We start from the raw sequence: 13,902 nt of genomic DNA on the forward strand, positions 1-13,902 counted from the left end.
GGCCAGTCAAAGGGGCCAGAGAAAGGCCACTTGCGGTGGATGAGGAAAACGTGCAAAGCCAGCTCCAGCTACAGCCACTCTGCCATTGGCGGCTGCAGCAACCGCCTCAAAACCACTTTGAGGACTTACATCACAAGACACCTGTGGGAGGCAGGCTGTCGCAGCATCTGCAAGAATGGCGAGCCATTACTTCAGATGTTTGGGCTCTAGAAATAATAGCCCAAGGTTATTGCCTTCCTTTTCTAACGCAACCTCAAAGCAATCCACCAAGGAGACACCCTTGGAAGTTTTCAGACCCGCTCCTACAGCAGGAAGTTTTAACCCTGCTGGAGAAAGGTGCTATAGAAACGGTACCTGCAGCGGAGCGGAACAAGGGATGGTACTCCCTGTATTTTTTGATCCCCAAAAAGGATAGAGGACTGAGACCCATCCTGGACTTAAGAAACTTCAACAAGTTCCTCAGGAAGGACACGTTCAAGATGGTTACCCTTTCTCAGATCCTTCAGGCCCTTCATCTTCAGGATTGGTTGGTGTCATTAGACCTCCAGGATGCTTATTTTCATGTGCCGATTCATCTCAAGCACAGAAAATACCTGAGGTTCGTGGTTGGCGACTCAAAATATCAGTTTCGAGTCCTACCATTCGGATTGACCTCCGCCGCGAGGGTCTTCACCAAATTGATGGTAGTGGTGGCAGCGCACCTCAGGAGAGGGGGGATTCACATCTACCCCTACCTGGACGATTGGCTGATCAGAGCACGCTCTGCCGAGCAGGCGCTAGATCACCTGAAAGTCACCTTCCACTTCCTCCACAGACTGGGCTTCTCCCTCAATTTCAAGAAGTCACAAATGACACCTTCTCAACGGCTCCAATATATAGGAGCTGTACTAGACGCATCCCTGGGAAAGAGCTCGCCTCCCAGGTTGAGGGCTCAAGACGTTCTTCAGATGGCTTCCAAATTCCAAAATGCCCAAAATCTCCAGGCCTACGACTTCTTGAGGTTACTCGGCCTCATGGCATCCTGCATCCTTCTAGTGCCAAAGGCACGTCTGAGAATGAGATCCCTTTAATGGGCTCCAAAGACTCAATGGTCCCAATTCTCAGGTCGAATGACGGATCTTCTCCAGATTCCGAACAAGGTTCGTCATGATCTTCTATGGTGGACTTGTTCAGAGAATATACTGAAATGAGAACCGTTTTGGCAACCGTGGCCCGAGATCACAGTAGTGACGGACGCCTCACTCAAGGGGTGGGGAGCTCATGTCAACAATCTGACAATCAGCGGTCGTTGGTCTCCATCGGAGTCCAAACTACACAACAACCTTCTGGAGCTGGGAGCAATCAGACTAGCGCTGAAAGCTTTCCTGCCATCAGTCAGAGGAAAGCATGTCCTGATAATGACGGACAACACAGTGGCCATGCATTATCTAAACAAGAGGAGGTGTAGGGTCACTACTTCTGTGCAGAGAGGTAATGCAACTCTGGTATTGGGCAATTCAAGAAGCAATCTCTAACGGCAGTTCACCTAGCCAGGGAAGAGAATGACAGCAGATGCTTTGAGCAGGCAGAGCACAGTGTCCCACAAATGGGAACTGGCTCAGGAAGTCATTCGAGATCTTCGCCCTTTGGGGAACCCCTCAAGTGGACCTATTTGCGACCGGGATCAACCGGAAGTGCGAAAGGTATTGCTTAAGGGAATTTCCCCCGAGAGGAGCGCTGCGGGACGCGTTCGTGGTAGTGGAATTTCCCACTTTTATATGCATTCCCCACGATTCCCGTCATTCCTCAGGTCATCAGGAGACTGAGATGCTTTGGGAGCCGCATGATCCTAATTGCCCCGGATTGGGCCAGGAGAACGTGGTACCCGGACCTTCTAGACATGTCCATCTGTCCCCCAGTACGTCTTCCTCGGAGAGAGAACCTTCTCTCTCAAATGGAGGGTCAGGTTCTCTATCCAGAGGTCAAAACGCTCAACCTTCACGCTTGGTATCTGAAAGGCTGAGATATAAGGATTGGAACCTTCCAGATGACGTCATGGAGGTGTTGCTTTCGGCAAGAAGGCCAGCAACAAAATCTCTATACTGTTGCCGTTGGAAAAAGTTTTGCAACTGGTGCAGAGAAAAGAATGTCGATCCAGAATAGAACATAGAACATAGAAAAGGAAGTACTGTCCTTCCTCCTGTCCCTAGCACATAGGTTTAAATGTTGGAACCATTAAAGGTGATCTTGCGGTGCTTTCCATCTTCAAGCACTCGTCGGAAAAATGCTCCTACTTCAAAATTCCTTTGGTAGTACAATTCTTAAAAGGACTCACTAATGTGTTTCCTCCTTACCCTTTTCAAGTGCCAATTTGGGATCTCAATTTGGTCCTAACATTCTTAATGTGTGCTCCTTTGCACACTTGTCCATTAAGATGGAAAACTGCCTTCCTAGTTGCTTTAACATCTACAAGAAGAGTGAGCGAATTTCAGGCACTGTGTTCCATAAGGACAGAGTTGTGTTGAGGATTAAACCCTCATTTTTACCAAAAGTGGTATCTGATTTTCATTTAAGTGAGAAACTTGTCTTACCTGCGTTCTATCCTCCACCTCATCCTACTAAGGAGGAGGAAAGATTACACAGGTTGGAACCGAAAAGAGCTTTAAACTTTCACATCTCTACGCTTTCTAAGCTTAGAGTGGACAATCAATTGTTTATTGGCTACACAGGAAAGAAAGTGGGTCAGTCAGTGACAAAGCAAACAATATCACGCTGGATTGTGCTTTGTATTTCAGAATGCCACAGATTAGCACAAAAAGACCCACCAGAAGGTCTAAGGGCTCATTCCACCAGAGGCATCGCCTCTTCAACTGCCCTATAAAGAGGTGTTCCTATAAGGTCCATTTGTGAAGCAGCAACTTGTTCCTCCCTGCACACTTTCTCAAAAATTCTATAGCCTGGATGCTTTCCAGTCTAAGGAGCTAAATTTTAGAAAAGCAATACTATACTCCGCCATCTAAGAGTATCGAAAAATCTAACCCCTCCTCTAGAGGAATTGTCCATACTGCTTTGGGCATCTATCTAAGATGAGGAATACGTTGGAGGACACAATCCACTCGAAGAACAAGTTACTAACCAACTGGTAACGTTATTTCGATTGGATGTTCCTCCAATGTATTCCTCATCGCCTTCCCATCCTGCCCCTCTGTAGATTTTTCCTGGCTATTGCCACTCCAACTCTCGCAAGGCAAATACCTGTCTGCCGGCACAGTCTACAAAGTGAAAAATCAATAATGAAGGGGGAAAAACAGAACTGAAGCCAACGGGCGCTGCGCGTGCTAGTTATACACCCGATGACATCACCCTCGATGGAGGCCTTCAAGGGACCATCGACTCGACGACATCGACATACGGCGCCCTATGCCGAAAATTTTTCCGAAGCAGCTAAAGCTGGATGGAATAAATCTAAGATAAGGAATACATTGAAGGAACATCCAATTGAAAGAACGTACCAGTTGGTAAGTAACTTGTTCTTTCGTTGTTGGTGGAAAAGCTTCAGGGACTTCGGAGAAGCCTCCCTGTAGGCACACAGGCTTTAGGCCTGGGCAAACGTGTATGGACAAGCTCCCAAAGAAACGAATTAGCACTTTGGCAACACAGGAGCAGTAAAGCCACTCAAAATAAGTTCTACCAAGAGTCTCTCACAGTGCCTTAATCATGGAGAAGAGGATCCAGCACGATGCCACTGCGATGCTGATCTGGTCACTGAATTCTTGGTCTGGCAGACTGAAGAAGGGAAACTGGATGGATCTTGCAGCAGCAGTCGAGGGGAGAGGCTCTCAGCAAAGGATTATTCGTTGTTCTGTGGTTCTGGCACACTTTTCAAAGCACCATCAAATAACGGTTACAGCCCAGTCAGTTCAGCTTGCTTTCTCAGCCCAGCCTTCTGGTGAGGGGAGTTCAAGGAGCCTCTGGAGGTCTGGAAGGGCTCCATCAAGGTTTAGGGAGGATTCCATTTTTGTAATGCAATGCAATGCACACTGGCCACAGGTCCCAGGTTATTGGCGGTTTGCAGCCGGTGAAGGTCACAGTTCGTCGTTGAATTTCTCAAAATGCAGGTCGTCTTGAGACTGGTTGGTCCCACCAGTCTTAGGGAGGAAGTAGTCCGGACTGGACCTGCCCTGTTGCTTGGAAAAGAGGGCTGGTGCAGCAGCGGTCACTTGGATGGCTCTGGTGGTACCTGGAGGTTGCTGCAGATGTCCTTCTCTTCGGAATGGATCTTCCAGTGGTCGACTCTGGCTTCAGCATCAAGACCCTCGCCGTTTATGCAAGAACCGAGCCATTCAATATGCATGCTTCCATTCAAACTTGAGGTGGGGGCTGTCCCCATGGGACCGCCAGGCACCCAGTTTGAAATGGATTAAAGCAGACTAACTGGAGGACAAAGACCTGAGGAGTTTCAGAGTCCTCCCAGTTTCCTGTCCTCTCAGACACACAGATGCCTTCGGGTGGGCTTCACAAAAGGATCCTGGTGTATACAAAAGACAAACTAGGACCTAGAATTCCCCCCCCCCCCTTCACAGAAGAAGGATCAAGAAAGAACAAACCATCTTAAATTGGCAAAAAATGACAGGTATCATTTAGGATAAATGGTGTCGCATGTGTCCCTTACCGCACCTGTGAATGCAGCCTGCGTTGTAAGTTTCACAGAATTGGTAGAAAAAGTATCAACGCCCACCAGCCACTCAGATTTGTTACTGTAACTAGAAAGTTAAAGGAAAAGTGAGAAAGGGATATACAGTATCCCCCCAGCACTCCCCATAAAATGGGGTGTGCTGATCTCACACAAAAAGTGTAGGTAGGATAACAAGTATCACCCTATCCTTGGGAACAATAGTTCTCGAAAGGAATTACAATAAAAGAAAAGAGGGACTCAAAGAGCTTCCAGCAGCACTACACATACGGTTCTGTGCTGCACTGGGAAATTACAGATGCCATAGAAAAAGATTGAGGCAAGTAGACTCCATCAAAATAAACGCAAAAATGGGTGCCCAGAGTTAGAAACAAGAATAAGTGAGGAGGAGGAAAAGGTTCCCACTCAGTCGGACAACATCCATGAGTCCAGCAAAAAGAGCTGCAGGACTCACCAGGTGAGAATATCACAAGATGCAAATTATACCTAACACACTTACCAATAATAGTCCTCCTTTGGCTTGTATCTGCTTAGTCGCATGCTCCCACACAGCCTACCCTTGTTGACGTTGCACCACAGACTCCATTGCATGCTTACAGCAACCTGACCATCATGCCAAAAAACAATCTGAGTTCATTGATACGTGAGGGATTATGGGGACATGTAAGGTAGGAATAGTTTGTAGGAATGTCCCGGTCAACGCTATTTTCGTAAGAAAATAACTTGTAAAAATCTGCACCTACCACTGGATAGTGGAAATGGCAAAGCATGTGACTATAAGCAGATGCCAGCTACAGAATGACTATTTTTGTCAAGTAATGCTCGCCATATCGATTAACTGGAACAGAGGCATAGATGTAACTGAATGTCCCATTAATGCAAATGACTTTGAACTGTCACACACACTCCATTATAGCAAAACAAGGTTACTATTCTTAGACTTAGAAATGTACATTGATAACCATAAAATCAACAGCAAAATGTATCACAAGTCTACAGCTGTTTTTGTTTTAATGTAATTGTTCCAAACTTTAATGTAACTCCCTTTCTGTACATGCATCTTATTAAACTAAGCAACGAATAGAAAACAAAAACAGAACTAAGAATAAATGTATAATAATGTAATATAAAATAATCCATATTAAATTACTTGGTCTTGTAAGAACATAGTCACTTCTATATAACTGTGATTAATGTAACTAGAGCACAGATTCCAAACTAAAATGCTGCGTGGTATTTTCAAAAATGGACGCTAGAAAGGCCCAAAAGAGAGATGTCTTAACGTAGGTTCCCTCATTGCAGGTTTTGTATGAGCTTCCAACAAACACGCAGTGGTGCTTTGACATCCAGTGGTGCCCCAGAAACCCTGCAGTGCTGTCTGCTGCTTCCTTTGATGGGCGCATCAGTATTTACTCTATCATGGGAGGAAGTACAGACTGTCTGAGTCAGAACCAGGCTGACAAGGTAAAACAAATTGTTTCGGCTTGGGCAATGTTTTAAAAAAAATTATTTTAGAAAGAACGAGTTGCCCGATTTTGTTTTTTTTACTTGATTTGTAAATCTTTATCGACTTTTGTTTCAGTTGTCTTCATCATTTGGTAACATGGATCCATTTGGTACAGGTCAAACACTTCCTCCTTTGCAGCTTCCCCAAAAAGTCACCCAGCAAATGACTGTTCCTCCCTTAAAGAAACCTCCAAAATGGCTCAGGCGACCAGTTGGTGCCTCCTTTTCGGTAAGTTTTAGACTGTGATGATAACGGCCAACATTCTTAAAGAACGACTATTGTGATTCCAAACTCTTAAGCACGTTAATGTTTTCCTTTTCAATGTCTTGTATTCAAGTTTTGAGTGGCAAAGGGTTGCAAAGTGCTAAAAGCTGAGTGTATTCTCGGTACCATGTAACTGACATCGGTGAAAAGCGTGTTTCCAGAAATATTGCAGTATGCATAATTATTAAGAATGTATTTTTCTATTTGCAACTAATCTCAATTGAGCTCATTTGTGTCCTCGGCACATCTGCTACTGATTTAGGATCCTGGCTGACGTTTTTGGGTGAGTGAAGTCGTTTTTGTTTTTCTTGCCTCACTCACCCGGTCCACTAATTTAGTTTGGGGTGCACTGATCGGTATCTCTGTAAGAGAGCTCCAGTTTTGCTCTCCTTCCTTTTTATGATGGCAGCACAAGCCACACTAAGCGCTGCAAGGACAAGTCACAAGATACATTACTGTAATTTGCAACCCAAACAGATTGGCTGCAGTAAACCAATTTTTGTAATATCCTTTTAATGTTATACAACCATGCAATTTTATTTTTACTGAGATAATATCTAGAGTGACCATATGCACAATATGGCTGCTCCTCCTCGCCAAATTCCTGTTCTTTGTTGCATATCCTTTGTTGGTTGTCTTCCTGTTGTCTCCAGTTGGAAATTTCAATTTAGGGTTACACACTTTTGGAGGGCTTCTGCAAAGGAAACCTGGTCAGTTCCTTGTGCGCCTGAAGTGGGCAGAAGACGCTGTCTGGCCCCACTGCTCATTTCTACCTGACTGATGGGCAGAAGTGGGCTGTCTAAATGATGTATGTCCCTTCCTTTGGAAAGCAGGGGTCTATCCCAGCCTGAATTAAGGATAAAAGGTGTGGATCTGCAGCCATTCTTGATGTCAACCATTGTAGCCAATAATCCAACGCAGAAAGACGAGCATGGATCCTCAAGTTCTGATGCTGCAACCAGCATTGGCTCTGACAAACACTGCTTTATCAGAGCTTTAACATCTACTTAGCATGGTAAACCTGAAAGAGGTATCTCCCTCCCTTAGACTGGTGGTCACAACCAGTCTTGAGTCCTGCTTTGCCTGCCTCACATCTCATAGCTCAGTAGTGATGTGGATCCTGTGTCTAGCCTGGAAACTATTTGAGCATCTTCTCTTCAACTTGTGGCTGTCACCACAGATGGCGGCCTGCCTGCAACCACCACCCTGCTGCTGCTGCGTGCAGCTACCACCCCTTGCTCCATTGCGGTCCTCCAGAGTCGTCCAAGTCGAGCAGTCTTCACCCCATCCAGGTGTACCTTCTGGTGTCTGACCTAAATGCCAGAAGCAGCCTTGAACTTGCAATTAGAGAGACCTCCGTCTCTGGATCTGAAGTGAGCCCTGTTGTCCCCAATAATCATATGTTACCTAGGATTGTTGGGTTTGCTATTCAGAGTTCAGGGGGCAAGATTGCGTATGTGTCTTTATGCCACCAGTTCCTCTTTGAAATACATTGGATGTGTAGTCCACCTGCAGCCATGCTTAATTTAGGTAAAAGGTCCTTGGGAAAGGGCTCCTGTCTGGAGTCCCAGCTGGCCGGATAGTATAGGTGGTGGTTATGGCCGAATTCCATATTTTGGGGCTATGTTATATTTTAGGGGACCCTTTAACTTTTTTCTTTTTCATAGCTGGTTCTCTTGGATCTAGTAAGTCACTTTTTTCACAAAAATACATTACCCCTGCAACTTTTCATTTGCTGTCCTATGATGGCCCACATGGCTACTAGGACAGTGCTTTTTAAGTACCCCATGTTGGTAGCCTTACATATTATCCCCACCAAAAATATCGCCATACATATGGTCATTTGTCTCGCCATAGGCAATATTTTTGGGGGGGATAATTTGTGGGTGCGGGGGTTTCCCCCAACATTTAAAAATAATGCAGGGGTTGCGGGGGTGTCCCCCGCAGGGCCCATGGCTCAATATCGCCGCAAAAATGACTGCTTTTGTATCGCAATATTTTTGCGGGGATATTAATACATGGAAGCCCCATGTTTGGCCCCAGGTTGATATTATTTAATTGTGCTGTGGAGAAGGCAGGTGGCAGATGTATTTTAGTTTCGGCTTCACCAGGGGTGTAGCAGGTTTTACCTCCTTAGTAATGCAGTATAGTGTTTATTAAGCTATTGGGGTTCTAATGTATCTTATGTCCTACTCGCGGTCATTTTGTTGTTGGACCCACAACATGGGCCCAAAAAGGATCCTGTGATAACTTGGGCTCACCCTGAACCCTGCCCTGAACAGTCTATTGTAGTTTAAACTGTCTTAGCTTGGTTTCCTGCACCAGACATGGCCAGTACACATCAAATTCAATATAAACAAACTTGTGGGTGGGCCAGAGTGTTTGGCGATGTACAGACCCGCCTGATTGTGTATGCCAGGTGTTCATTTTGTGTTTAAAGGGTTGGCTAGCCCATAAGTGAATGTCTATCTATGGGAACCCCTGCCCATTTCTCTTTTTTAATTTATCTGAATTGCTGGAGGATTGCCATGGGGCTCGGCTGTTTCTCTTCCTCCATCAGGGGGTCTTTGTTAGCTAGACAGGCTGTCCTGTTCTGGGACTGTTAGGAAATGTCTCGTTTTGCTTTCTCTCCATAGTGCCTGTGGACCCCCATTCTTTTTGCTCTGTTTTTAAACCTGTTCTAACTTTTTGAAGGGAAGTAAAGCCCTCTGTTTTACTTCCGTTTTTGCACATTATTATGGGGAAACTGATCAGTCCTTCAGCCTATCAGTACTGGGAATCTGTTTCCCTTATGAATTTGAACTTTTTAACATTGCACACAGCACCTTACAGTGCTGTGCTTTGGGGATACATTTGTATCACCTTAGCTTTTTACACTTGGGATTTTTGATTACTTTTATATGTGCCTGAAGACAAGTTTGTGGCAGCAGATGCATTTTTATAATACTCTTAAGTCACGTCCCCTTTTCCATACTGCATGGGCGTCCCTCGCTAGGGATGGGAGATGGAACCTTTTTCACCAGAAAAAAACCTTATCCTTTAAATTTAGAGGCGCGCATGGGTGTGGCCCTGGGAGCTCCCCTGACCCCGCCCACTGGCGCCACAGCTTAGTCCCCTTTTCTGCGTCAATGGGAACGGGCTGATTTCACCAGCGCTCCTGGGTTTGGCTTCAGCCATGTAATACCACACGCTCTTCCACGGATACTTTCTTCTGTCTTTTTGTCTGCTTTTATAAATCAGGTACTCAGTCCTCTGGCACGACACTCCTCTCCAGCGCATGCCGACTTCAGCAGGCTTCAGCCGGTGTCCAGCCTGCGAGGGGCTCTTCCCTACCTCCGATCCCCATGCTCTTTGCCTCCACTGCCTTGGCCCGACCACCGCTGGGCTGGTTGTTCCGTATGTGCAGCACTTACACTGCGTGCTCTGAAGAACAGGCTAGCTCGGTGGAGGGAGCTCTTCGAGAAGTCTCCTCCAGAGGACTTGAAGGACTTCCTCAGACCTAAGTCAAGGCCCAAGGTAGGGCGGCTTTTTTCCTTTGTACCCTGCAAGGGCGACTCCTTCCCAAGGAAACGCCCGAGTGGGAGGAAACTTTCAGGTTCTCGCACCAGCACCGGTACCGAGGCTAATTCAGCTACCGGCCACCAGGCTGAGGGGGGTCATCAGATACTTCCGGAGACAGTGCTGAGGGACTGCAAGGTTTTTTTACCGTGTGTACTCCTGAGGGCCTACCCCCTAGTACCGGTCAAATGTTCGAGGGGGCACCTGCACACAGCACTACCGTCAATACTACTGAGGGCTACACGCTTACCAGGCCCCATCCTGAGGTGCAGGGTAAGTCTCATGCTCAACCGCCAAGAGTCCTGGAGGAGGCCGGGCCCAGTGAGCCAAGCACCACACCTTTGGTACATGGCACCCAGCTCGACAAGATGGCTGCTGTGCCAGACAAAATGGCCGCTCGTCCGATAACGCCCTTTGGAACACAGAGCAGGTGGGAGAAGAAGTTACAAGGTGGGACTGGTGTCAACCAGTTCCGTGTCCTACGGCTTATCCATCTGCATCGCAGGGCAGGTTTACCCCGCAGCCTGCTAGACAGAGTATGCACCGGCCCCAGCAGCTGCCCGCTATCCCATCAACATCACCTACCACCCCACAGGCCTGTGAGGACAGGTTCTTTGAAAAGTTCCTCACTCTCATGAGATCTCCTCAGATGGAGGCTATCCTCTGGGATGTGATCAGGGATAAGCTCCCTCCGGCCCCTCCATCTGCGCCTATAGTCATTCCTTCGATTCCAGCTCCCATGCCTCTCACAGTTCAGGCAGTTCCGCACCAGCCTCCGGCTCTGGTCTCCACACCGCAGCCCGAGGGCGCCCAGCACGCCTCCACCCGCCCCGGAACAGCCGGATGCCCTGGTGGACACGAATGAGGAAGAAGACCCTGACACGCCATAGTCAGCCAAGGCCTTCCATGAACGGCTTGCAGGTCTGGCAGAGTACTTGAGCCTTCCTCAACCTGAGGCCGATCAACCAGAGGTGGGGGGTCCTTGCCAAGGTCCTCACTCTACACCCCTTGGCTAGAACAGGGATCCTGATGCAGAAGGACGTTGTCGCCTTGACCAAAAAGGGGTTGCTCAAGCCCCACACAGCCCAGCCTGTTAATCAGGGCCTCAACGCCAAGTGTAGGCAAATGGAGGGGCATACTCTCTTGCTGTTGGCACACCCTCAAGCACACTCTTCGGTGATTGATGCAGTGTCACTCTACTCAAAGCCTCAGTGGTCCTCGGCCACCTCGTCCTCTGCGCTGCTAGGCAAGGAGAAGATCTTGGAGGCTTACAGGAAGAAGCTTTATTCCAACGCGTCTCTGCATCTTCGTCAATCCAACACGGATGCCATGCTGACAGCAGTTAACCAGAGACTTTGCTCGGAAATAGCCGATTTTCTTCCAGAACTTCTGGTTCAGAGCCAGGCACGTTTCAAGGCTGGGCTGCCGGAGGCTAAATTGGTGGCACAAGACATGGAGTCCACTGTGGCTCACATCGACACCTCTGGCCGGGCCATTTGCAAAGCCATGGACATGAGGACTGCCTGGCTTCAGGCTACTAAGTTCAACCCAGACGTCCAGGAACACATATTGAACCTTCCATTCGAGGGTGGTGAGCTCTTTCAGTCCACTACTGATGAGGAGCTAGATAAAAAGAAAAACAGGTTGCAAACTGCGAAGTCTTGATCTATCCTTACGATGGCCACGCCGAAGGCGTACACCCAGTCACAGCAACGCTCCGACAAGGGGCGGGCATTTGGCTGGTTCCGGGGCTTCCAAGAGCAGAGGTCTAGACAACCTGACCGTACTCAGAGTCCACACTGGCGCAAAAAACAAAAGTGGGGAGCAAGGGATTTTTTCAGTCCCCCTAATCCACAACAGCCTCACAGGGAAAGAAGGCATGACGCACCCCTTCGGGTCCACATGTCTCCGGTGAGGTCAGGCTTGCCCTTCACGCAGAGTTTTGGCATCAGAAGTTAGCGGACGCCTGAATCCTATCCGTAGTATCCACGGGGTGCTGCCTACCTATTCCTCCCTCTCCTCTCCCACAGATTGGGACAGCAACTCGAGAGCCAGCCAGTGGAAGAAGTTCCAGCCTCCCAGCGAGGCTTGGGCTTATACTCCAGGATTTTCGCCATACAAAAGAACAACCAAGCTGGCCTGAGAGTTGTTTTGGACCTCTCCACCCTCAACCTTTCCCTTCCTCTACAAAAATTCAAGATGGTTACGCCAGCACTCATTGCAGAGACATTGTGCAGGGGAGATTGGATGTGCTCCCTGGATCTGAAGGACGCTTATCAAAACGTCCCATTTGGCAGCCTCATCGCTCCTTTCTGCGGTTCAGGATCATGGGCTTCCATTTCCAGTACAAGGTTCTACCCTACGGTCTCAACTCAGCCCCCAGGGTTTTTACCAGACTGATGATTGCAGTGGCAGCCCTCCTCAGGGCCACCACGTCTACCCGTACCTGGACAACTGGCTCGTCAGGGCGACGAGATCGCCGGAGGCAGTTCATCACACTGCCTGTGCCCTTATGCTCACTCCACAAGCTGGGTTTTTCGATCAACCACAAGAAGTCTCAGCTACAGCCTACATAGAGTCTGACCTTTTTGGGCCTCATATAGGACACTAGCTCAGAGTTTTCCCCTCGGAGGACAAGATCATGGCCATCCAGAGGGCCACTATTCTCCCGAGAAGTAACCTCGGCCTGGTGGTATCAACATTTATTAGGTATCGTGGCAGCAGTCCTGCTGGCCGTACCCCACGCAAGACTCAAGATGAGTAGATTACAGCTGCATTTTGCAGCCTCATGGATTCAGGAGCGGGACTCCCAAGTGGAGCTTGTCAGCATTCCTCCTCCTGCTCTCTACCCAGACCTCACATGGTGGTCAAGGGACTGCAACCTGCGGACGGGAAAGCATTTCTGGCAGCTGTCCCTGCAGGTCACCATCAGCACGGATTCCTCCCTGGAAGACTGGGAGGGCCACTCTGGACAACCACAGCATCCATAGAGTCTGGACCCGGCAGTCAAATATCTGGCTGGAGCTGAAGGCCATCTGGCTTGCTCTCAAAGCTTTCCTTCCGCTCATTGGGGGCAAGGTCGTCCTTATCCAGACAGACAACTCCACCAGCATGTACTATGTCAACAAGCAGGGCGGTACCAGGTCCCCTCTGCTGTGCAGCCTAGCGATCAGAATGTTGCAATGGGCCCTGGAGTACAGCTACCTGACGGCCATCCACCTCCCAGGGCAGTCCAACCTGAAAGCGAACAGGCTCAGCAGACTGAGAGAGGACAATTCTGAATGATCAAATCCTGCTTAGGATCTTCAGCAAATGGGGGATCCCGCAGGTGGATCATTTTGCCTCCTGGACCAACAAGAAGTGCCAGAAGTTTGTGTCCTGGCAGGGCGAGGCCCGGCTCCCTGGGCGACGCATTCCAGATACAGTGGGACGGCATGACCGCGGATGCCTTCCCTCCCACACCCCTGGTACACAGGGTGATTTGCAAGATGTCCTCTCTGCATCATTCTGATGGCTCCATGGTGGCCGGCCAGACCGTGGTTCTCGAAGCTCCTCAGCCTCTCGGACAGGCCTCCCATTCACCTGCCGCTGGGCCAAGCTCATCTTCTTGCTCAGCAGGGGGGGCAGGGTCCTCCACCCCACTCCACAGAAATTCGCCCTAGCAGAGTGGTTCTTGAGCAGGTCACATTGAAGCATCTGAGCCTGTCGCAGGTTAACCTAGACATCATTCAGGGTGTTAGGAGCAAGGCTACTAGGAGCCAGTACAAGATTAAATGGACCAGGTTCTGTCACTGGGCAGACTTTATGGAGCTTGACCCCCTTACGTGCACATAGGACAATGTCCTCTCCTTCTCTGCACACCTCCCTCACTCAGGGGTGCAGGTGGACACATGCTGCATCT

General features: G+C 48.6%; 1 protein-coding gene across 15 annotated transcripts in view; it reads left to right on the forward strand.

Moving 5' to 3' along the window:
• Window positions 1-13,902, forward strand: part of SEC31A (SEC31 homolog A, COPII coat complex component) — a 998,112-nt gene that overhangs the window by 355,727 nt on the left and 628,483 nt on the right. For all 15 annotated transcript variants that reach the window (XM_069626136.1, XM_069626132.1, XM_069626133.1 and 12 more), the window contains exons 9-10: window positions 5,975-6,136; window positions 6,255-6,407. In XM_069626136.1, coding sequence (XP_069482237.1) covers window positions 5,975-6,136; window positions 6,255-6,407 — 315 coding nt within the window. The remainder of the gene's footprint in view (window positions 1-5,974; window positions 6,137-6,254; window positions 6,408-13,902) is intronic.

This window comes from Ambystoma mexicanum, chromosome 6p (assembly GCF_040938575.1).
Source record: "Ambystoma mexicanum isolate Mex_15411 chromosome 6p, UKY_AmexF1_1, whole genome shotgun sequence".
In the NCBI taxonomy this organism is placed as follows: Eukaryota; Metazoa; Chordata; class Amphibia; order Caudata; family Ambystomatidae; genus Ambystoma; species Ambystoma mexicanum.